Source organism: Carassius auratus, unplaced genomic scaffold, assembly GCF_003368295.1.
Source record: "Carassius auratus strain Wakin unplaced genomic scaffold, ASM336829v1 scaf_tig00016071, whole genome shotgun sequence".
NCBI lineage: Eukaryota > Metazoa > Chordata > Actinopteri > Cypriniformes > Cyprinidae > Carassius > Carassius auratus.
In genome coordinates, this window is record NW_020524644.1 from 1 (window position 1) to 25,841 (window position 25,841).

The following is a 25,841-nucleotide window of genomic DNA, read 5'->3' on the forward strand; positions in this document are numbered from 1 at the left end:
CTCCCATGTCGCTGCTCTTGACTGTTCTTCCACATTTGCAGAATGCAAATAGGGTTCATTGTCAGATGAACACTCTCCACAAATCATCACCATGTCAACATCCTTTTGTGATTGTTCTTCAAGTGGAAGATCAAGTGATTGTACTTCAGCTGGTGGATTACTCTCCAGGTGAGATGGAGATCTGGTCAGAGCCTGCCTTGTTGTTCTCCAAGCATGAACATATTTCCTGTGCATCTCTCTCTTTTCAGAGCTCATTCTAAGAGACAGTTGTAGTGTTTATATTTAAAGGATTTTAATCAGGAAGTAAAAATGTCAAATTTCTCCCTCAGATCAGAACTATTAATTTTTATCTATTCGGTTGTTAAGTGATGACGTAAGAAGTGCTGTTTCTGGATCCAAGCCTTGACTCGCTTCACTTGAGAATACGACCTCAGCAGCCGTTTATGAGCACTGTTTATTTATATTTATCAAGCTAAACCCTTTTACACTTACGGTGGACACTACAGTATCTGTGCTCACAAGCGTTCCAAACACAAATAATTTTATATTATAAAAAATGTTTTTTTCATTGTCTGGCTATCTGGGACTTCAGTATGGAGTTAAAGGTTAGGATAACATTTTCGCTAGTATTATACTATATTGTGAGTTTATATTAGCACCTTTTGTTGTTTTCTCGTGGTATCTAATAGAGCGTTTGGACACGGAAGCGGTGAGACGTGACGTCAGACTTAACAAGCGAATAGTAAATAAGTGTCAAGAATAGTGGGATACATGTACAAATAATAACACTCCAATCAGCTAATCAACTCAAAACACCTGCAAAGGTTTCCTGAGCCTTCAAAATGGTCTCTCAGTTTGGTTTACTAGGCTACACAATCATGGGGAAGAGTGCTGATCTGACAGTTGTCCAGAAAGACAATTAAATTATATATATAATATATATATATATAATATATATAGATAGATAGATAGATAGATAGATAGATAGATATAGATATACACTACTGCTATATTTAAAGGACCAAAGACATTTATTGGTAAGATTAAGTAAGATTTCATTTTAACATTCTTTTGCTTTAACTTTATCAACTTTAATGTCCAGTAAAATTAATATCAAGCTTATTTCCTCAATAGTAAGTGAATACTGATTGACAGTAAAGTTTTAAAAACTTTTTTTTGTGATCTTTCAACACTAAAGACAAATCCCCTGCAAGGTACATGTACTTCCCAAAGTATAATGTATGTAATATATTACTTGATTAGTTTTGTTTTAAACTAATTAAATAGAACTTAATGTAAACTTTGGCAAATATCTTACCTTTAAGTGTCGAAGAAGAAATGAGAGAACTGTAGTGGACAAAAACAGTAAAAAAAAGAAAAAAAAAGAATCAACATTAATGCCTTGTTAATCTTAGGGAAGTAGGCTCTTACACTGCATATTCATTGATAAAATATTACTTGGCTATGTAATTTACAGTTCAAAAGGAAATTAAATTGCAAATATCAAACTTAAACACCTTAAATGAAGCTAAGGATCATTACTTGCCTTGACAATAAAGATTGTAAGAACAAAAATCAGAGGCAGCAGTAGATGTTGCAAAATCTAATAATAGAAAAGATGATATATTACTCACAATTACTAAACACAACAATACAGACTTTAGCCAATTTTGCATGTTTAAATCATATTAATATTGAAGATATCTGTGAAATTATGCTATAAGAATTTGTTTAACATTTAAAACAGGAAAGGATGTCAATGATCTGTTTCCAGACATCCGTGTATCTGATCTGCAAATCATTTTACTGTCATTTAGTTTTGGGATTGGCCTGGTTTAGGCAAGTAAATTACTGACATTGTTTTAATGTATGGATAAATCAGGTGCATATACAGATACAGTATTGTTCAAAATAATAGCAGTACAATGTTACTAACCAGAATAATCAAGGTTTTTAGTATATTTTTTATTGCTACGTGGCAAACAAGTTACCAGTAGGTTCAGTAGATTGTCAGAAAACAAACAAGACCCAGCATTCATGATATGCACGCTCTTAAGGCTGTGCAATTGGGCAATTAGTTGAAAGGGGTGTGTCAAAAAATAGCAGTGTCTACCTTTGACTGTACAAACTCAAAACTATTTTGTACAAAACTTTTTTTTTTCTGGGATTTAGCAATCCTGTGAATCACTAAACTAATATTTAGTTGTATGACCACAGTTTTTTAAAAACTGCTTGACATCTGTGTGGCATGGAGTCAACCAACTTGTGGCACCTCTCAGCTGTTATTCCACTCCATGATTCTTTAACAACATTCCACAATTCATTCACATTTCTTGGTTTTGCTTTAGAAACAGCATTTTTGATATCACCCCACAAGTTCTCAATTGGATTAAGGTCTGGAGATTGGGCTGGCCACTCCATAACATTAATTTTGTTGGTTTGGAACCAAGACTTTGCCCGTTTACTAGTGTGTTTTGGGTCATTGTTCTTGTTGAAACAACCATTTCAAGGGCATGTCCTCTTCAGCATAGGGCAACATGACCTCTTCAAGTATTTAACATATGCAAACTGATCCATGATCCCTGGTATGCGATAAATAGGCCTCAACACCATAGTAGGAGAAACATGCCCATATCATGATGCTTGCACCTCCATGCTTCACTGTCTTCACTGTGTACTGTGGCTTGAATTCAGAGTTTGGGGGTCGTCTCACAAACTGCCTGTGGCCCTTGGACCCAAAAAGAACAATGTTACTCTCATCAGTCCACAAAATGTTCCTCCATTTCTCTTTAGGCCAGTTGATGTGTTCTTTGGCAAATTGTAACCTCTTCTGCACATGCCTTTTTTTTTAACAGAGGGACTTTGCGGGGGACTCTTGAAAATAGATTAGCTTCACACAGACGTCTTCTAACTGTCACAGTACTTACAGGTAACTCCAGACTGTCTTTGATCATCCTGGAGGTGATCATTGGCTGAGCCTTTGCCATTCTGGTTATTCTTCTATCCATTTTGATGGTTGTCTTCCGTTTTCTTCCACGTCTCTCTGGTTTTGCTCTCCATTTTAAGGCATTGGAGATCATTTTAGCTGAACAGCCTATCATTTCCTGCACCTCTTTATAGGTTTTCCCCTCTCTAATCAACTTTTTAATCAAAGTACGCTGTTCTTCTGAACAATGTCTTGAACGACCCATTTTCCTCAGCTTTCAAATGCATGTTCAACAAGTGTTGGCTTCATCCTTAAATAGGGGCCACCTGATTCACACCTGTTTCTTCACAAAATTGATGACCTCAGTGATTGAATGCCACACTGCTATTTTTTTGAACACATCCCTTTCAACTAATTCAACTAATTGCCCAATTGCACAGCCTTAAGAGCGTGCATATCATGAATGCTGGGTCTCATTTGTTTTCTGAGAATCTACTGAACCTACTGGTAACTTGTTTGCCACGTAGCAATAAAAAATATACTAAAAACCTTGATTATTCTGGTTAGTCACATTGTACTGCTATTATTTTGAACAATACTGTATGTCCATATAAAGAATACTTTCAAATTCAAATACTACTTTATTCACTAAATACTAATCAGAGCTGGGTGGTAATTGGTTACATGTAATCTGGGTTATGTAATCAGATTCCAGAAATACTATACTATGGAATAAAAAGTACTTGTAATTTGATTAAATTACATTTTTAAAACTACTAGGAATCAGTCTAGCTATTTATTATGGATTAGCCTACATTATTAAATATTATTTACACAATAACAATAATTTATTCATAATTAATTGATTCTCCTTTATTCTTTAAAATAATAAACGCGTACACGTTCTGAAGTATTGGCATTGACTAGTGTTATTTGTGTGGTTGTAGTTTTTGTATTGGACTGTGAAGATTAGTGATGCTTATCAAAATTATGCCATTAGGTGGCAGTACCAACGATGTTTCGTCCAGCATTACTGAAGAAGAATACCGCCAACGTGACTAACGGAGGAACAAACCTGAGACAGGTAAGAAAACTGTATAATTGATTCCAAGGGCAGACATTTGCATCAAATGCAACCAATAGTGGGGAAATGAAGAGAATCAGGTAGGAGCAGAGCGGAGGAGAACATAAACACAAGGTTACGACTGGGGCATACAAGATCAAATAGTACAATGCATATAGAAACACATCTTGGTTACGTATGTAACCATGGTAACCATGAGATGCTGCGGTCCTGGCCCCAACTCTCTTGAGGGAGCATAAAGCCATGAGAAGAAGTGTCTTCAAAGTCAGTATTTTATCCGGTACAGTTTCCAAGGGCTCAAACGGATGCCCTGATAAACCGTGCAACACAATGGATAAATCCCACGAAGGAACTCGCACAGGGCAGAAAGGCCTCAGCCGTCGCGCACCCTGTATGAAACGAGAAACCAATGGATGACGGCCCACTGAGGCACCGTCTATATATTCGTGGTAAGCTGAAATGGCTGCCACGTAAACCTTTAAGGTGGCTGGTGTCACTCCATCCGAAAAACGGTCCTGAAGGAACTCCAGTACTGAAGCCACTGGGCAGTAAACTGGATCCACATTACGAAGCTCACACCAGGCTGTAAATAGTCTCCACTTGAAAGCATATAAGCGTCTCGTAGAAGTTGCTCTAGAATTCAGTATAGTCTCGGTAGTTTCAGCAGAAAGACCTGGACCTATTAATTCACTCCGCTCAAGGGCCATGCCCACAGATTCCATAAATCCGGCCTGGGATGCCAAATCAGCCCCAGCGCTTGTGATAACAAATCGTGTCTGAGGGAAATCTCCCATGGAGAGACCACGGCTGTGTGTGCCACCGCGGAGCCACTAGCAGCAGCCGTTCCACTCTGTCCTGCCGTATTCTGCATAATACTGCTGGGATCAGACGAATTGGGGGAAACGCATACAAACTGGTCCTGGGCCAGTTGTGTGCTAACGCATCCAAGCCCAGGGGTGATGGAGGGCATAGGGAGAACCATAGCGGGCAATGCGTAGTCGTGTTCAACGCGAATAAATCCACTTTTGCTTCTCCGAAAATCTGCCATAGGAGACTCACCGTTTGTGGGTGAAATCTCCATTCCCCTTGCTCCAGAGTCTGTCTGGATAGTAAATCTGCTCCGAAGTTCAATCGTCCGGGGACATGAACGGCCCGGTCCGACAGAAATTTGTTGTGAGACCAAAGAAGAAGAAGCCTCGCCAGCCTGCACAGGGGGCGAGAGCGTAATCCTCCCTGATGATTCAGATAAGACACAACCGCTATGTTGTCCGATCTGATCAGTACATGACGGCCGATCAGCAGACTCGCGAAATACTGGAGAGCTAGAAAAACCGCCAGTAATTCCAATCTGTTTATGTGCCAGCTGCGTTGTGCCGCTGTCCACACTCCTTGAGCTGGGCGTCCTCGACAAACAGCTCCCCACCCGGTCATAGACGCATCCGTCGTGACAGTCTCTCGGGAAGCACAAATCCCCAGCCAAACTCCGGTTAGGAGAAACTCGCTTGACATCCATAGTTTTAACGACATCACACATCGCCGTGTCACCGAGATCGTTCGATGTGGATGACAACGGGGTGAAATGTTTCGTCTTTTCGTCCACCACTGAAAAGGGCACATGTGAAGTAATCCCAAGTGAATTACGGGAATAGCTGCTGCCATTAGACCCAAAAGTCTGAGGCACAGTCTCACTGTCACTGTTTGACCCGCTTTGAAGCCCCGCACGAATGACGCAATCGACTGAGCGCGCGGTAGAGAAAGCTTCCCTGTCATCGCGCGAGAGTCCAAGTTTATTCCCAGAAAGGTTATCGGCTGAGAAGGGATTAAAACGCTTTTCTGGAAATTCGTGCGTAAACCCAGGTTGTTTAAATGACTCAGCACAAGATCCTGATGAGAGTGTGCTTGAGTCTGTTATTGTGACTAACACCAGCCAATCGTCCAAATAGTTCAAAACCCGGACTCCCTGGAGCCGCAGCGGGGCCAGGGCTGCATCCATGCATTTTGAGAACGTACGGGGAGCTAGAGTTAAGCCAAAGGGAAGAACGCGGTACTGATACGCTTTGCCCTCTAAAGCGAATCTGAGGAACTTCCTGTGTCTCTTTATGATCTGAATATGAAAGTACGCATCCTTCAGATCGATCGTGACAAACCAGTCGTTTGGTTGAACCTGGGACAAAATAGATTTTACCGTCAACATCTTGAATTTGCTCGGCCTGAGTGCAAGATTCAGACAGCGTAAATCCAGAATGGGTCGTAATCCGCCATCTTTTTTTGGTACCAAAAAATATCGGCTGTAAAACCCTGACTCCATCTGAGAGGGGTGTACTTCTTCTATAGCCCCTTTGTTCAGCAGAGCCAACATCTCCTGTCGCAGCACCGCTATATCCATCGGTTTCACCACCGTGGAAAGAATTCCGCGGAAAGGGGGCGGTCCCTTTCGAAACTGAATGGTGTATCCGTGACAAATTGTGCGTAACACCCATCGAGAAATGCCGGGCAAGCGTTCCCACGCTGCCCGAAACAATAATAGCGGTCTCAAAATGTCAGTTTCCTGCAACACTGTCACACGCGTTAAAACATCCGGGCACGAAAAGCTTGTGGCGTCCGTGCACAAAGGAAGTGTGTGCGTAACAGTCGTTGCATCTTGTTGTGCATAATCCTGAAACGTGTCCATGGCAGGAATTAGGCCAACAGATTGAGCATCGGGCTCTGCAGCTAGTGAAAAGGCGGCGGCTGCGTGAGCTGTCATAAACGGGCCGTTTGTGCAGGACCCTTGCCATCGCCCCTCGAAATCTGAAGGCTGGATAACGCAGAGTGTCCGAAGGAGCGTTTGGCGTTACGGCTCGATCCAATGCTCTTCGAGGCGCTGTTAGTGGCGAAACAGTCAGATTTTGAGCATAGGGACTGCCGTGAGAGTGTTGGATTTGCGAAAGCGGTCCAACAGCGCTCTCTGGCGGAGGGCGCAGTCCCTGGCAAGCAGCAAAAAGATCAGGAGCTGCTATTCGGCGCCCGAGAACGAGAGGCATTAGCCGTCGAACTCAGGTTCAACCTCTTAGGTTGACGCTGTTGAGCCGGTGGAAAGACCTTAGGGCCCCAATTCCTTTACCGCCTCAGGTGTGATGCCCTCACCTTCATCTAAATCCTTTAGTAGCTCCGCTTGGTAGGCCTGAAGGACCACCATCGAATGGAGAGAAGCAGCCGCCTGGCCAGCAGCCATGTAGGATTTCCCGACTAAACTGGACGTGACTCGACACACCTTAGAGGGAAGAAGGGGGCGAGACTTCCACGCCGCGGCCGAACTAGGCGCGAGGTGTTTGGCGAGAGTCTCTTATTGCTGCATAGCCATGGTTCGCCATATCAGAAATGGTGGCGAAATCCGCTGCCGCAGAAACAAAGCAGAGATACGCTCACAAACGCTGCGTTATCGTGCACATAGATGTGCAGAAGAACGTTAAAGGGCCATTAAATCTAAACCAAAAATCTTACAAACATGTTACAAATGTTGATACAGAATCATATATGCTGGAGTTTATTTATTGACCAGACAGCAAAACAAATAAAAGGGGAAAATACTATTGAATTGAAAAGTACAACAATATTTAATGAGGTTACCCTCCTTGTGTTTAGTCTGCACGAGATCAACAAGTTTGTTTGCTTTGCGGCCGCTTTAAATACAAAATAAGCATTCGATCTGCGTCTGAGCGCTCACGAATCTTTCTGCAGCGCCGACTGTGTGCTCTTGAGAGGTGGGTAAGTTAGCTCACGCGCTCGCAGTCAAACATGTGATATGCAATACTTTCCTTCAAATATGAATAATAAAGATATTAAGAATTGTTTATAATTAGTTTATTTAGGCAACGTTGACATTATATTAAGCTGCATTCACTGTGAAAGCAGCAGCTCTGAGACGCGGTAAACGCCGGATCATGAGCCGATCGCGTGTGTCAAGTGCGCGCGGCTTTGAAATCCGCAGCGCAAACAGGCTTGATGAAAGGAGAAAGCCATATTACTCTTAGTTCATTTGACTGACACTTTGCTAAAGCAATGGTGCGAAACACAACGTTAAAGACCTTTTATGTAATAATGATGAGTATAGATATATTTTCGGATTATTTTTAAACTGTGGCGGTCCCCCACCCTAGTTAATGAATGGGAAACACTGCCGATAACTAAAGAGCGTTTATCAAACGGAGCGGATTGGCTCCATTAGCAATGACGTCACACAGATGTAACGACATTTAACGGTCTTAACGCCTCCGATAAGCGGACTGTAGATATAAAAAGACGGAAAATCATTGTCTGTGTGAGATGTGATACATTTACCGGAAAAGACAGCCCAATTTTTATTAAAATTCAATGAGTTTCATTAGTGAAACACCTATAATCCTCAGAAAAACGAACTGTTCCCTCAGACTGTTTATTATAATTAACATTGCTTATTATAATTTAATATTACTTGTGTTCTTCATAGCTTTAAATGTCATTTACTTTTGTTGTCGGCCCATACTTTTTAAAAGTAATTTAACCAAACTAATTAAGTAAATTCATTTACCTCAGGAAAACGCACTGCTGGGGATGTCACTCAAAGGGGAGTCGGGCTGTGCGCGCGGGTGGCACAGACCCCGGTTTATATAAGCCAGCTGTCCGGTTTCGCGGGCTTGGCACGCGAGTAAGAATTTAAGAATTGAGAAGGAATTTTATTAAATTATTATTTTTTTTATAGCATGTACAATTATATAATGAGACTGCATTAGCTTGGCATTAACCCTCTATGGTACGGTGTTGCCTCCAGGCAACATAGTCTATTTTAGCTTTTTTTTTTTATAAAAACGTAATAAAATCTAATTGGTCAATGCTCTCTAAGGGGAGGGGAACTCGTATTTAACCAATGAAAATGCAAAAGAGTGGTCACATGACCCACAAGGGTCCATTTTGTTCCCTCTTTCAGCACACGTGCAGATGTCACATGGCTCCATATTTTCTCCACTGAAAAAGTCATTTTTCACTCATTTTTGTCCAGATAATCAGCTACAAAAAATCTGAATCACCTTCATTGGTAAGTAAAGAAGTATTTAAAAAAAACTTTACATTATATATCATCAAATATTTCATAGGAAATTACATAAAACTGCATGTTGCCTCGAGGCAACATTGTACCATAATGGAATCACATAAGGCCATACCAGGCATACTAGGTTTGAATATATGTATATTTTATTTGTAAGGAAAAGAGTTTGAATTATCTAAATGTATTTGCATTTTTGCATGATTTTGAAATTAATTTATAAGAAAGTTAATTAACATAATATATGTGCACATATTATGATTTAATGCAGAAGAGATGAATCCGCACATTTTCTATGGCACTTCCAAAAGGTATAAAGCACAGGTAGCACTGCCAGTTGATGAGAGTGAGGATGAGATGGCATGTAGTGATGAGGAAGATGAGGTCATAGTGACAGTTCGGCAGGGAGAGAGTGAGAGTGAGAGTGAGGATGGAGATGAGGATGAAGATGGAGCTACCATAATGGTAGAAAATCAACAGGAAGAAGTTCAGACTGAGAATGAATCAGGTGATGGTGAAAATGGAGGTACAGTAGCAGGCTTGATTAGAGTAGGATGATTGGTCAATTAAAAAAAAAAAAAAAAAAAAACATTTGCAACTGACAAGGGTTTTTATTTATTTTATTTTTTTAAATTATTATTTTTTTTACAGAGGCTTGCCAGCAGCAATACACACGAGCTAAGAATTTAGTGTGGAAAAAATGCAGGACAATCCTTCCAGTACCACAATGGAGAGGCAGACTCCCAAAGGCAACAGATGTAAAACATCCTGCTGAATACTTTAGAGGCCTCCTCACTAGTAGCTGTATTGAAAATATAGTAGAACAAACCAACCTCTATGCCATACAGTGTGATCCTAGCAAACCACTCAAAGTCACATTTGAGGAGATTGAGCAATTCATTGGCATTTGTTTCATGTCAATCTTCGGACTTCCAGGATGCCGAATGTACTGGCAGTCAGCAACAAGGATCGACTGTGTTGCAAACACCATGGCCTTGCATCGCTGGGAGGCTATCAAACGCAATCTACACTTTTCTGACAACTTAAAGCAAGCTCCTATTGGAGAACCAGCTTATGACAAGCTGTATAAGGTGCGCCCACTGCTGACATCCCTCTTGGAGCAGTTCCAAGCAATCCCAATTGATGAAAATCTTTGTGTGGACGAACAAATTGTGCCATTCAAGGGGAAACACCCCATGAAACAGTACAATCCCAAGAAGCCAAAACGCTGGGGATATAAAGTCTTTGTTCTTGCTGATAGCAGTGGCATGGTCTACAACTTTGAGGTGTACACTGGGTGTATCTGTCCTTGCAACGGGCAGCCTGACATAGGCGCTAGTGGTAACATAGTGCTTACCCTTTCAAGCATCATTCCAGACAACATCTCTCACAAGTTGTACTTCGACAACTGGTTCTCCAGTGTTGACCTGCAGATGCTGTTGGAAAAGAGGAAGATCCACTGCACTGGCACAGTCAGAACCAATCGTCTGGCTGGATGCTGTCTCCCAACAGATCAAGACATGAAAAGGAAAGGAAGGGGGGCTTTTGAGGAAAAGGAGACCATTTATAATGGGGTTACCCTTAGGGCTGTGAAGTGGCATGATAATCGAGCAGTCACTCTCCTCTCCACCTTTGCCTCAGCAAATCCAGCAACCACTGTGACAAGATGGGACAAAAAAAAGAAGACAACAGTCCAGGTGAAATGCCCAAGCATTGTCACCAAGTACAACAAAAGTATGGGAGGAGTTGATCTACTAGACTCCCTCATTGCCCTCTACAGAACAAAGATTCGATCCAAAAAGTGGTATCACCGAGTGGTCTTCCACATGTTTGATTTTGCTGTTGTTGAGGCCTGGCTCCTCTACCGGAGAGACAGCAGAGACTGTGGCATCCCCCCAAAAGATGTGAGCAGCCTTGCAAAATTCAAAGCTGAAGTTGCAGGATGTCTCTGTATGGAGAAGAAGACCTTGAAGAGAAGAGGGAGACCATCACAGCACACTGAGGAAGAACAGCCTGAGAAGCGTCCAAAAACCCCTGTAGAACCACGACCATCAACGCTGGTTCGCATTGATCAGACCGGTCATTGGCCTGTTTGGGTTGAAAGAAAGGGGAGATGCAAATACCCAGGTTGTTCAGGCATTGTAAAAGTGCAGTGCTCAAAATGTGTTACCTACCTGTGTTTTTCTGTTGAGAGGAATTGCTTCCTCAACTTTCACAAGCAATGAGGTGCCATTAGTCAGGAAGGAGATTTTTTGTGTATGTGCTTGTGTACATGCAGGTCCTTGTGTATGTGTATATACATGCTTGTTAGGATAAGGTTCATATTAGGATAATGTTATGGTGATTGTTAATGTTTTACCTTGAAATAACACAGATTGTAATGTTTTGATATCATAATTTGATGATATGATGGTTTGTGTTCCATGGTGGTACAATGTTGCCTGAGGGCAACGGCTGGATTATAAATGTTACTTTTTATTAAATATGAAATGTTTAATTCAGTAAAAACTTGATAAATCTGTTTGTTCAAGTGTTTAGTTAAAGAAATTGATGATTTCAATAAATGTATACATTTTTTCTTAATGAAAATGACAAATGTTAAAATTTTTCCATTGTGGTACACTGTTGCCTTGAGGCAACAAACTTTTAATTAATAAATACATTAAAAAATAATTATGATGTTTATTGATATTGTTATAGTTTCCAATTTTAAGCAGGAAAAACATAACAAATATTTTTTTCCTCACTTATATCATATTGCGTACCATAGAGGGTTAAACGTAAAAAAACATAGGGTTTTCAAAATAGTGTTTTCCTACTATATTCAAAGCAATTGTTGTTACCAAAAATATAACCATTATATAAATTTTCCCTTCTTCTTTTTTTTTTTTTTTTTTTTTACTCCTTTTCCTCCCCAGTTTGAGTTCCGCTTTGTTAAATATAATTGAGCAATCCCATAGGTGGCGATGTATGCACGCAAGCCACCAATAAGCCAATGGATGAAGAAGTAGTCAGTCACGGTCTTTTTATGATCACGCTGAATACGAGTCTTCTCCCTGTGTATGATAGGTTGATGGTTGAGAGGTAAATATGGCATGATAGGGTGGAAATTTATGGTTTTATGATAGCATGTTTGTCATTGTTAGGATTGTTGTAACATTCTTAAAAGGTTTTACCCGACCATATGTTGAAGCAACGCGTTTTGCAACCAGCTGCGTTGTAACTTAACATGTTAATCGCAAAAGGCAAAACATTTGATCCCAAACTCGGATACACGTAGATGCATAGAAGAAAAAAAAGAATATAATTTTATAATTATGTTAGAAATTTAAATGTATGGAATACTATAAATCCATAAAATTCATAACCCATGTAATAATAAATAAACACTAGCATCCTGCATCTCTGATTTTCCAGTTTCATCATAGTATGCTAATTAATAAATAAAGACTCCTGCAAGATATATAGCTCTTAAAATTGCTTTTGTGTGTGATGTCATATAGTTAGAAATTGTTTTGCTATATAGGGATTAAACCAATAAACTACTTTGACTAGTGACTTTAACATTTGTTTTATTAATGTTTATTTACAATGCAATTATTCTGCTTACCTGATTCATACAGACTTCTGTCCTGATGTTTGGCTGTGGTCCCCTCATCATCCACTCTTTGGCAACAGGTCTTTGTATGGAGACCACCATGATCTAATCCAGTGGTCCCCAACCTTTTTTAACTCGTGGCCCACACAACCAAACACATATGTTTGCAAGGCCCACTGCAAAAAAAATTAACTGACCCCGCCATTGTTAGGTTAATAACTTAGTACTCAGAAGCTAGATTGTTAACTGCCTTTATTGGATGAACTAGGTCTGTGTGATATGGACAAAAAAAAAAACTTTATCAAAAGTTGTAACAGCTCTAGAACAGACATAAGTCAAAATAATCACTATAGTAAAGATGTAACAAAATGTATAGACTTAAATCCCGTGTCCAGGGACTTTTTTTTTTCTTGTTTGCCATGCATTGTTCATAGCGCTCATTCATTGTAGCGGTGCAACAGGTGTTGTAATATATTTGTTATACAGTCTTGTTCAAAATAATAGCAGTACAATGTGACTAACCAGAATAATCAAGGTTTTTCGTATATTTTTTTATTGCTACGTGGCAAACAAGTTACCAGTAGGTTCAGTAGATTCTCAGAAAACAAATGAGACCCAGCATTCATGATATGCACGCTCTTAAGGCTGTGCAATTGGGCAATTAGCTGAATTAGTTGAAAGGGGTGTGTTCAAAAAAATTGCAGTGTGGCATTCAATCACTGAGGTCATCAATTTTGTGAAGAAACAGGTGTGAATCAGGTGGCCCCTATTTAAGGATGAAGCCAACACTTGTTGAACATGCATTTGAAAGCTGAGGAAAATGGGTCGTTCAAGACATTGTTCAGAAGAACAGCGTACTTTGATTAAAAAGTTGATTAGAGAGGGGAAAACCTATAAAGAGGTGCAAAAAATGATAGGCTGTTCAGCTAAAATGATCTCCAATGCCTTAAAATGGAGAGCAAAACCAGAGAGACGTGGAAGAAAACGGAAGACAACCATCAAAATGGATAGAAGAATAACCAGGATGGCAAAGGCTCAGCCAATGATCACCTCCAGGATGATCAAAGACAGTCTGGAGTTACCTGTAAGTACTGTGACAGTTAGAAGACGTCTGTGTGAAGCTAATCTATTTTCAAGAATCCCCCGCAAAGTCCCTCTGTTAAAAAAAAGGCATGTGCAGAAGAGGTTACAATTTGCCAAAGAACACATCAACTGGCCTAAAGAGAAATGGAGGAACATTTTGTGGACTGATGAGAGTAAAATTGTTCTTTTTGGGTCCAAGGGCCACAGGCAGTTTGTGAGACGACCCCCAAACTCTGAATTCAAGCCACAGTACACAGTGAAGACAGTGAAGCATGGAGGTGCAAGCATCATGATATGGGCATGTTTCTCCTACTATGGTGTTGGGCCTATTTATCGCATACCAGGGATCATGGATCAGTTTGCATATGTTAAAATACTTGAAGAGGTCATGTTGCCCTATGCTGAAGAGGACATGCCCTTGAAATGGTTGTTTCAACAAGACAATGACCCAAAACACACTAGTAAACGGGCAAAGTCTTGGTTCCAAACCAACAAAATTAATGTTATGGAGTGGCCAGCCCAATCTCCAGACCTTAATCCAATTGAGAACTTGTGGGGTGATATCAAAAATGCTGTTTCTGAAGCAAAACCAAGAAATGTGAATGAATTGTGGAATGTTGTTAAAGAATCATGGAGTGGAATAACAGCTGAGAGGTGCCACAAGTTGGTTGACTCCATGCCACACAGATGTCAAGCAGTTTTAAAAAACTGTGGTCATACAACTAAATATTAGTTTAGTGATTCACAGGATTGCTAAATCCCAGAAAAAAAAATGTTTGTACAAAATAGTTTTGAGTTTGTACATTCAAAGGTAGACACTGCTATTTTTTTGAACACACCCCTTTCAACTAATTGCCCAATTGCACAGCCTTAAGAGCGTGCATATCATGAATGCTGGGTCTTGTTTGTTTTCTGACAATCTACTGAACCTACTGGTAACTTGTTTGCCACGTAGCAATAAAAAATATACTAAAAACCTTGATTATTCTGGTTAGTCACATTGTACTGCTATTATTTTGAACAAGACTGTACATTATACAGGTTCACACGTACTCCGTTTGTAGTGCGTATACAGTAGGCTATGTGTAAGCGGTGCATAAGCAGCAGTGAGAGCGCTTTATTGTAACGAAAGCACATTAAAATAATGCACGAGCGCGTATCTCTCTGCTCCCATGTGGATTTCCTTTGCTCTGTCACAAAACCAGATGTGCTTGCTCAGATACACGCTGCTCTGCAAAAATGTTGATCCAAATATGGAAAGCACTTTTGAATTTAATAATATGAGGTTCTCTCTTGAGATATTTTGCCACATTTCTTCAATTAAGGATTGTTACATGGTGTATGGTACTAATAGACTGTTCACACACTAGCTGTTTGGGTGTAATAACCGCATCTACTTACAGATGTGAGTCTCAATGTTCTCCACACAACAGCTTACATTAGTGTTTCAAATGCTGTCTCTATGCATAGGGATCTGAAGTCGAGCAGTATTTTATTTGTGATTATTACCTCTTATTATAGCAAAGGTGAGTGAAGTATTATCAAATATTGCCATACTACTAAAAGTCTTATCACAATTGACAGTCAAGGCATGACTTCATCTGTTAAATCTGAACCAGCAGCATCATTTATAACGATGCGTGTGGATTTGAGTCATGTTTCTCCAGAGCTTTACTTACATTTGATGTTAGTGTCCTTGTCTAATTTTGAAAATAATTGAAGAGAAAAGGAGTGCAATAATTTTTGACTAAAATTTATATCTTGCTAAAATATTTATTTTAAATGTAGGATTAATATTCTAAATGTTTTTATATTTTCCAGGAGTACCTTTTACAAAGGTGTCACCATGAGCCCCCGACCTCCTGACCTCTGAGCTGTATTAGGACTTTGTCAGAACTACATCTTTTTTTGGTCACCACAATCTGGATGTGTTCAGTGAGGATTCATCGGTGGATTCTGCCTTTTGGAAAAGTTTAGGCTGGGAGTGTGTTGTCATACCAGCAGAAACAACCTGCATCATTACTCACCATCAAGATGTCCCAGCACCACCACATCTACCACCTATTGGTTACAGCCTTGACACATCTGTCTGCTTGTTTGTCCATAGTGAATATAGTTTTTTATTTGTATGTAACCAACACACTTGTACAGGAAATGTTTAACACTTAAAGTACTTATACATGTTTACACGTTTACATTATCATAGTGAAGGGAACAAAATTTATATTTACATGTTTACATTATCTACATTTACAAGTCCATCTACATATCCATTTACAATTGCTATACTAAATATTATTTTAATATATTCTGCTTTTCTGTTGTATTTTTCTAAAGATTGTGAGTAGCCAAGGGTATAAAGTGAATAAAAGAACCAGTGGGACTGTACAAATCCAAGTAATCCCAAAGTAAATGATTCCTTTCTATTTCTGGCATAGTCCAAGTTTTTTGCAACAACAGTTGCTTGATGTGATGCGGTTACGTTAAAAACACGGGTTCTACTGATAATTTGCTTGCTCTTTCACAGATGTCTCCGTGACCTGCTATGTGGTGTGAAATATAATTTCAATTTAATCTGTTTTCTATGTGAATATATTTTAAATATTTTAGCAGTTTAATAATCAAATAAAAGTAATCTTAATAATAAAAATCAGAAACACCTATAATAAAAACGGGAGAGAGAGTTATCTGAGACCAGCTGACCACGTAGCTACAATGTTCCCCATGGGACCAACTAGCGACGTCTTTTGAGGACGTGCCCACGACGTTTCTGGGACGTTTGCAAACAATCAAAAAAAAAGTTTCTTTCTTATATGGGTAGATTATTTCGTTACAGGTTTAGAATGACAATAGTATTTATAATGTTAACAGTATACATACTATCATTTGGATGTTATTCTTTGTCATCACTGATGGACACTTTAGCTAAGGTACCCTTTAAATTTGCTTTTCACTGATTCGATAGTAACTGCAGAAAAATAGTTAAACATCCATATATATAGCTAAACTACAGAGACCAGGGGACCACGTCGCTACAAGGTTCCCCATGGGACCAACTAACGACGTCTTTTGAGGACGTGCCCACGACGTTTCTGGGACTTTTGCAAACATTCAAAAAAAAGTTTATTTCTTATATGGGTAGATAGATGTTTGATTATTTCGTTACGGGTTTAAAATGACAATAATATTTATAATGTTAACAGTATACAGTATTGTTCAAAATAATAGCAGTACAATGTGACTAACCAGAATAATCAAGGTTTTTCGTATATTTTTTTATTGCTACGTGGCAAACAAGTTACCAGTAGGTTCAGTAGATTCTCAGAAAACAAATGAGACCCAGCATTCATGATATGCACGCTCTTAAGGCTGTGCAATTGGGCAATTAGTTGAATTAGTTGAAAGGGTTGTGTTCAAAAAAATTGCAGTGTGGCATTCAATCACTGAGGTCATCAATTTTGTGAAGAAACAGGTGTGAATCAGGTGGCCCCTATTTAAGGATGAAGCCAACACTTGTTGAACATGCATTTGAAAGCTGAGGAAAATGGGTCGTTCAAGACATTGTTCAGAAGAACAGCGTACTTTGATTAAAAAGTTGATTAGAGAGGGGAAAACCTATAAAGAGGTGCAAAAAATGATAGGCTGTTCAGCTAAAATGATCTCCAATGCCTTAAAATGGAGAGCAAAACCAGAGAGACGTGGAAGAAAACGGAAGACAACCATCAAAATGGATAGAAGAATAACCAGAATGGCAAAGGCTCAGCCAATGATCACCTCCAGGATGATCAAAGACAGTCTGGAGTTACCTGTAAGTACTGTGACAGTTAGAAGACGTCTGTGTGAAGCTAATCTATTTTCAAGAATCCCCCGCAAAGTCCCTCTGTTAAAAAAAAGGCATGTGCAGAAGAGGTTACAATTTGCCAAAGAACACAGAGAAATGGAGGAACATTTTGTGGACTGATGAGAGTAAAATTGTTCTTTTTGGGTCCAAGGGCCACAGGCAGTTTGTGAGATGACCCCCAAACTCTGAATTCAAGCCAAAGTACACAGTGAAGACAGTGAAACATGGAGGTGCAAGCATCATGATATGGGCATGTTTCTCCTACTATGGTGTTGGGCCTATTTATCGCATACCAGGGATCATGGATCAGTTTGCATATGTTAAAATACTTGAAGAGGTCATGTTGCCCTATGCTGAAGAGGACATGCCCTTGAAATGGTTGTTTCAACAAGACAATGACCCAAAACACACTAGTAAACGGGCAAAGTCTTGGTTCCAAACCAACAAAATTAATGTTATGGAGTGGCCAGCCCAATCAGACCTTAATCCAATTGAGAACTTGTGGGGTGATATCAAAAATGCTGTTTCTGAAGCAAAACCAAGAAATGTGAATGAATTGTAGAATGTTGTTAAAGAATCATGGAGTGGAATAACAGCTGAGAGGTGCCACAAGTTGGTTGACTCCATGCCACACAGATGTCAAGCAGTTTTAAAAAACTGTGGTCATACAACTAAATATTAGTTTAGTGATTCACAGGATTGCTAAATCCCAGAAAAAAAAAATGTTTGTACAAAATGGTTTTGAGTTTGTACAGTCAAAGGTAGACACTGCTATTTTTTTGAACACACCCCTTTCAACTAATTGCCCAATTGCACAGCCTTAAGAGCGTGCATATCATGAATGCTGGGTCTTGTTTGTTTTCTGACAATCTACTGAACCTACTGGTAACTTGTTTGCCACGTAGCAATAAAAAATATACTAAAAACCTTGATTATTCTGGTTAGTCACATTGTACTGCTATTATTTTGAACAAGACTGTATATATAGCAGGGTCGCTACGGGCCAAATGGATGCCCTTAGCAGAATAGTATTCTTGTGCCCCCTCCTTCAAAAAAAAAAAAAACTACTATAAGGTAGTCAAAATAAAACTCAAAATAAAACTTTAACAAAGTAAATAAATAAATTGTCATTAAATTGCATTAATTATAAATTGCAGTTGTAGCTCTAGACAATTACCTATGGCTATGATTTTATTAAGCATGGCATAGAGCATCACACGAAGTGCAAGAATGATCAATTAAAGTAATTTTAGGATGATTGTAATTGAAATGGCTGAAAAATCATAAATACAACCACTAATAATATGATTAAATGGCTTATCACCTTTGACCAACAGGTGGCACTGTAATTAAATCATTTTGGTGTATTCTGTGTGAGATGACAATAACACAAAGTTTGGTGTCAATATGCTACAGCATTGCAGAGATACAGCCTGAAGTGTCATTTTGGCATCATGCCTCAAATTACTCGCTGTGGTATGCAAAAAAGTTTTTGTCTATCGACACAAAATCCATAACATTTTGTCAGGACAGCCTGAAGATCATCTGATTTAAATTTGGTGAAAATCGGACCAATGGTTGATGAGGAGTAATAGGCTTATGCAATAAAAAGTTATTAGCATTTTTATAAATGTAATTATTAATGGTTAATGATTAATGGTTTATTACTCTTGACCAATAGGTGGCACTGTTACCAAATTAAGGTGATAATGGCACATATTGGCAAATATTTTCAAATGGATGCAGAGATACAGCCTCAGATGCATTTTTGGCATCTTTCCATCAAATTCGTTGTTGCGCTAAACAAAAACTCTTTATTATATTGACACTATTATAGAGGACAAGGAAGTATGGCCAATTTTGGTATTATTGGTATCGATGCTCTTGGCATGACCCATTGAGTATAGGGAGACTACTTTCATTTCAATAGTCTAAATTATCCAAAAATTATTAGCATTTTTTTTTAGATATTTCATTATAACTTTTGACAACAAGGTGGCGCGGCCACCAAACTTTTAAAGTACTATATCAGGGCATGGAGCCAAATATTTTTGTAATTATGTTCGTAACAATACAATAATGTGTAAAAAAAAGAGAAAAAAATAAAGCACTTTAAAACATAATTTAAAATGGCTTATGGCTAAAATGGTTGAAATGGGAAAATTGGATATTGTTCGACTCGACATGATGCACTGAATTTAAAGAGACCAGTTTTCAGTTATTGGCCAAACCATTCAGAAGTTAAATGCAAAGATATGCATTTTTTATATTTCTGGACCACTAGGTGGCGCTGCGTCGAAACACTAAAGGTAGTCTCAGGTTGTTCTAACACACATCAAGTTTGGTCTCAATACGCCAAACCGTTGTCGAGATATAGCCTCACATGCATTTTTGTGTGCTTTTCGTCAAATTTGTTCATGTGTCATTTGAGAACGGTTGGACGAACCAACTTGAATTCCATAACTTTTTGCCAGAATGGTCTGAAGATGATCTGAGACAATTTTCGTGAAAATCAGCTTACCGTCTAGGACGTGTTTGAAAAAGTATGTTTTTTGTACATTTGAAAATAGTAAAAAATTAAACCTTGCCATTATATCATTTAACTTGGTATGGGCCAAGGATTCAGAGGAAAAAAATAATTTCCGTTTTCTGGTTTACGGTTCAAAAGTTATTAGCATAAACATTACTGCAACTTTGGACAAGTGGTGGCGCTAGTGAGTTTGAGTTAGAGACTTCAAATTTGCTATGGTTAATGTTGAAAGTGTCCTCCATCAGTGTGGCAAGTTTTATAACTTTCCCCCAATCGGTTCTATGGGCTGCCATAGACTTGTGGCAGAACAATAAGAATAACGCCAACGATTACAATAGGTGCCTATGCACCTTCAGTGCTTGGCCCTAATAATAAGAACGGGAACGAAAAAAAATAGGTGCCTCGCACCTTCGGTGCTTGGCCCTAATAATTATGAGAAGAACAGGAATGAAAACAATAGGTGCCTCGTACCTTCGGTGCTTGGCCCCTAATAATAAGAACGGGAACGAAAACAATAGGTGCCTCGTACCTTCGGTGCTTGGCCCCTAATTAAGCAAGGATTTGATCGTCTTGTAAGTGTAACAACAGCAATTACCATTTTAAGTCCTGAAATCTAGAATATTCATTCAAATGTGTTGTCGTTGGTGGTGAAATTATTACCAGCATTAAAACACATTTAATATCATCAGCAATCAAAATATTTTCACAGGATTTTGAACGTAGCTACCTGAAAGTGATGCACGTGCTTCATCATGGGCTTTTTTATTTTTATTTTCTCTGCGCGGGACTGCGCTGATGTATTTTGCAGGTATATAGCCTAGTTGTATATTATGTTGACAATTTGTATTCATCCGCAAACTGGAGGTGAGAGCGAGAGTGGGTGCGTGCGCAGATGCGGGAATGGCGTGTCAAGTTGTGCTTACTGCAATCTGCGTTCACCATAAAAGTAATTTATATACATATATATATATATATAGAGAGAGAGAGAGAGAAAAAATTAAATTTTTATATGTTAATATAGAACGAAAGTTTTTTCAGGATGTGCAAACCCGTCAAGGCATCAAGAGCCACCGCACAACTGATGTGTCAAGGAATTTGGCTACAGTTGTCATATTCCTCTTATTAAGCCACTCCTGAACCACAGAAAACATCAGAGGTGTCTTACCTGGGCTGAGATGAAGAAGAAATGGATTGTTGCCCAGTGGTCCAAAGTCCACTTTTCAGATAATAGCAAGTTTTGTATTTAATTTGGAAACCAAGGTCCTAGAGTCTGGAGGAAGGTTGAAGAAGCTCATAGCCCAAGTTGCTTGAAGTCCAGTGTTAAGTTTCCACAGTCTGTGATGATTTGGGGTGCAATGTCATCTGCTGGTGTTGGTCCATTGTGTTTTTTTTGAAAACCAAAGTCACTGCACCCGTTTACCAATAAATTGTGGAGCACTTCATGCTTCCTTCTGCTGACCAACTTTTTGAAGATGCTGATTTCATTTTCCAGCAAGATTGGCACCTGCCCACACTGCCAAAAGCACCAAAAGTTGGTTAAATGACCATGGTTTTGGTGAGCTTGACTGGCAAGCAAACTCACCAGAACTGAACCCCAGAGAGAATCTGTGAGGTATAGTCAAGAGGAAAATAAGAAACGAGAAAAAATAATGCAGACGAGCTGAAGGCCACTGTCAAAGAAACCTGGGCTTCCATACCACCTCAGCAGTGCAACAAACTGATCACTTTCATGCCATGCTGAATTGAGCCAGTAATTAAAGCAAAAGGAGCCCCTACCAAGTATTGGTAGTACATGTACATAAATTAACGTACTTTCCAGAAGGCAAACAAGTCACTAAAAATGTTTTTTATGAAGTATTCAAATTTGTTTATAAATGAATGTTGAATTGGTGGGGTTTTGTTCAATGTGAGCCAAAATCATCACAATTAAAAGTACCAAAGACTGTGAATGTACAATTTTCGTAGTCATGAAAATAAAGAAAACTCCTTGAATGAGAAGGTGTGTCCAACTTTTGGTCTGTACTGTACTGTGTATGTATATATATATATATATATATATATATATATATATATATATATATATATATATATATAAATTAGTTGTGGGCCGTTATCGGCATGACTATGAAAATTGTAGATTCACACTGAAGGCATCAAAACTATGAATTAACACATGTGGAATTATATACATAACAAAAAAGTGTGAAACAACTGAAAATGTCATATTCTAGGTTCTTCAAAAGTAGCCACCTTTTGCTTTGATTACTGCTTTGCACACTATTGGCATTCTCTTGATGAGCTTCAAGAGGTAGTGACCTGGAATGGTCTTCCAACAGTCTTGAAGGAGTTCCCCGAGAGATGCTTAGCACTTGTTGGCCCTTTTGCCTCCTGTCCTGGTCCAGCTCACCACTAAACCATCTCGATTGGGTTCAAGTCTGGTGACTGTGGAGGCCAGGTCATCTGGCGCAGGACCCAATCACTCTCCTTCTTGGTCAAATAGCCCTTGATGCTTTCAGTGTGACTACAATTTTCATAGTCATGAAAATAAAGAAAACTCTTTGAATGAGAAGGTGTGTCCAAACTTTTGGTCTGTACTATATATATATATATATAGTCACGCGAGGAGCACAAGACAGACACAGTGGGCGTGGCGTCAGGCCTCGGAGAGGCTTTTATTAACAGAAATCATAAAACAAAGGGAATAAAAGTGGCCAAAGGGGGAAAGTGTCCAAAATAACAGGGGATCTGGTGTCCTCGTTGTGCTGCGGGGTTTGTGTGGGTCGGGCAGTGTTCATCAAGGAAGGGTCCAGGCAAGGGGCGGAGTCCGGCGGCCGCACGCGCTCCCCTCCTTGGTCCGGGGCGCGAGGGGCGGGGGCTTCTCGTAGCGGCCGCGTCTCTCTCGTCGGCCGCGGCGCTGGTAGGGGATGGACGGCCCGGCATCCTGGCCCGTCGGCCGTGTATACTGGTGCGGTTTCCCATCCGGATCGCGGGTCCGGCAGCTCACGTCTTGGTGGCGCGGGAGTCCCTCAACGCACCCTTCCTGGACCCACGAGGACACCAGTGTGCATGCACGGGGAAGAGACCGGTCTCCTGAGGAGAGGCGCGTTGGGCTTTTAAACAGCGGCGGTAATGAGGCTCCACTTCCTTCAGGTGTGCCCCATCACACGCCGCCAGCCCTGACTCGTCCAGCGCCCCTCCTCTCACACACCCACTCCAGTCGGGAGCCTGGTGAAGGGCGGCGATTTAGGACGGGGTGCCGGTGATAATCAGGGAGGAGGCAGCTGACTCGTCACAATATATATATATATATATGTATATGTATGTATGTGCCTTATATTTAATTACTGTTTAATAACAATATCATGCATATGATCCTTTGTGTAAAGGTCTTTTAATTTTTGATGAGTAGACTGTAGCCTAAGTCTATCCTACGTTTTGAAATTAACTCACTGTACATTTTTTAATGTTTTTTTTTAAAGATGTTACAATGTTATATCATAATGTTATTGTTGTTTTACTTCCTCCTCTTATCTCATTTTACAATTACATCCATTTAGAAATCCATCCCTTTGCACCACCTGGCGGTAGTTTCACGAATTATTTTAACACGCGACTGACTTGGGGTTAACGCCGCGGCCCTGTTGTCCCATTTAGGTTGTCCACCTACTGTATACACTCCCCCAGTTTTTCTTGAGCTGATCTCAAAGATCTAATACTTTTTCCATGTACACAAAAGGCCTATTTCTCTCAAATATCTCTCAAAATCTGTGTTAGTGAGCCCATCTCCTCTGCCGAGATAATCCATCCACCTCACAGGTGTGGAATATCAAGATGCTGATTAGACAGCATGATTACTGCACAGACCTTAGGCTGGCCACAATAAAAGGCCACTCTAAAATGTGCAGTTTTATCACACAGCACAATGCCACAGATGTTGCAAGTTTTAAGGGAGCATGCGATTGGCATGCTGACTGCAGGAATGTCCACCAGAGCTGTTGCCCATGAATTGAATGTTCATTTCTCTACCATAAGCCGTCTCCAAAGGTGTTTCAGAGAATTTGGCAGTACATCCAGCCGGCCTCACAACTGCAGACCACATGTAACCACACCAGCCCAGGACCTCCATATCCAGAATCTTCACCTCCAAGATCGTCTGAGGCCTGCCACCCAGACAGCTGCTTGCAACAAATGGCGTTGCACAACCAAATAAATTCTGCACAAACTGTCAGAAACCATCTCAGGGAAGCTCATCTGCATGCTCTTCGTCCTCGGGGTCTCAACCTGACTGCAGTTCATCGTCAAAACTGACTTAAGTGGACAAATGCTCACATTCGATGGCATCTGGAACTTTGGAGAGGTGTTTTCTTTACACATAAATCCAGGTTTTCACTGTACAGGGCAGATGACAGATAGTATGTATGACATTGTGTGGTTGAGCGGTTTGCTGATGTCAGTGTTGGTGGCGGTGGGGTTATGGTATGTGCAGGCCTATGTTAAGGACAACGAACACAGGTGCATTTTATTGATAGAATATTGAATGCAAAGAGATACCTTGACGATATTCTGGGGCCCATTTTTGTGCCATTCATCCACGACCATCACCTCATGTTGCAGCATGATAATGCATGGCCCATGTTGCAAGGATCTGAACTCAATTCCTGGAAGCTGAAAACATACTGGCCAGCATACTGACTGGAGATGTCCCCTATTGAGCATTTTTGGGATGCTCTGGATTGGATGGATCTTTTGGATGGAACTTGTTCAAGTTCCTGACAATATCAAGTAACTTCTCACAGACATTGAAGAGGAGTGCACCAACATTACACAGACCACAATCAACAACCTGGTCAGCACTATGTGAAGGAGATCTGGTTTTCAGACCCCCCACTGGTGCACTGGTGTGGCCAGCCTAAGGCACACCAGTGCAAAAATCATGCTGTCTTATCAGCATCTTGATATTCCACACCTGTGAGGTGGATGGATTAGGATGATGGATGGAGGAGAAGTGCTCACTAACACAGATTTAGACAATGTTTAAGAGAAATAGGCCTTTTGTGTACACAGGAAAAGTCTTAGATCGTTGAGTTCAGCTCAAAAAAAATGGGGGCAAAAACTAAAGTGTTGCGTTTATAATTTTGTTCTATGTATATATATATATGGTGGTAAAGTGGTAAAAATCTGCCACCATCACAGCCCTAGTAAAATTTATATATTTCTTGTTTTATACAGCTTAAAGGTGCCATCTGTCATGTCTGGCAAAAAACATATCAAGTCATACTCCACATTCCATACCAGATGGGAGCATTATGCCTCAATAAAGTGAATTGGTCTACTCTAGAGTAACAAACGAGAAACGGCATAGCCTCTATGCTCTGCCCCTACCTTCACAACAACCCTACAGCCATAGCCGAAGCCTAAGAGGACGTTTTGCCTCCAGAGGAACGTTGGGTGATGTCAAGTGATTTTGAAACATGACATCTTCAAGATACTCCCCTTCACCTTTACCAGTGAATATGCTCCTATTCGTTTTGTTCATATTACATTTTAAGTTGTTTATACACATTATTTGAATTAAATTAATTTGACAGACAGCATTCTGTCAACATCATTGGTAAACATCAGACAGCTGAGGTTGACCAAGCTAGCGCCAACCAACGTAACCAGAGCTGCCAACTCTCAAGCATTCACCGTGAGACACACGCAATTGACTCTTTTCA

At 40.0% G+C, this 25,841-nt stretch overlaps 1 protein-coding gene across 4 annotated transcripts in view; it reads left to right on the plus strand.

Annotated features, from left to right (window-relative positions):
* Nucleotides 1–46: 46 nt before the first annotated feature.
* Nucleotides 47–25,841, plus strand: part of LOC113075004 (piggyBac transposable element-derived protein 2-like) — a 32,488-nt gene continuing 6,693 nt past the window's right edge. The window contains exons 1-3 of one of the 4 annotated variants that reach the window (XR_003280870.1): nt 47–168; nt 3,927–4,010; nt 15,575–16,154. Coding sequence is in view for 2 of the 4 variants with exons in the window: in XM_026247720.1 (XP_026103505.1) it covers nt 9,987–11,297 (1,311 nt within the window). In the remaining 2 variants the exon portion in view is untranslated. Of the gene's footprint in view, nt 169–3,926; nt 4,011–8,955; nt 9,064–9,723; nt 11,614–15,574; nt 16,155–25,841 lie in introns of those variants that run through there. The other 3 variants (XM_026247720.1, XR_003280869.1, XM_026247721.1) reach the window with 3 other exon arrangements.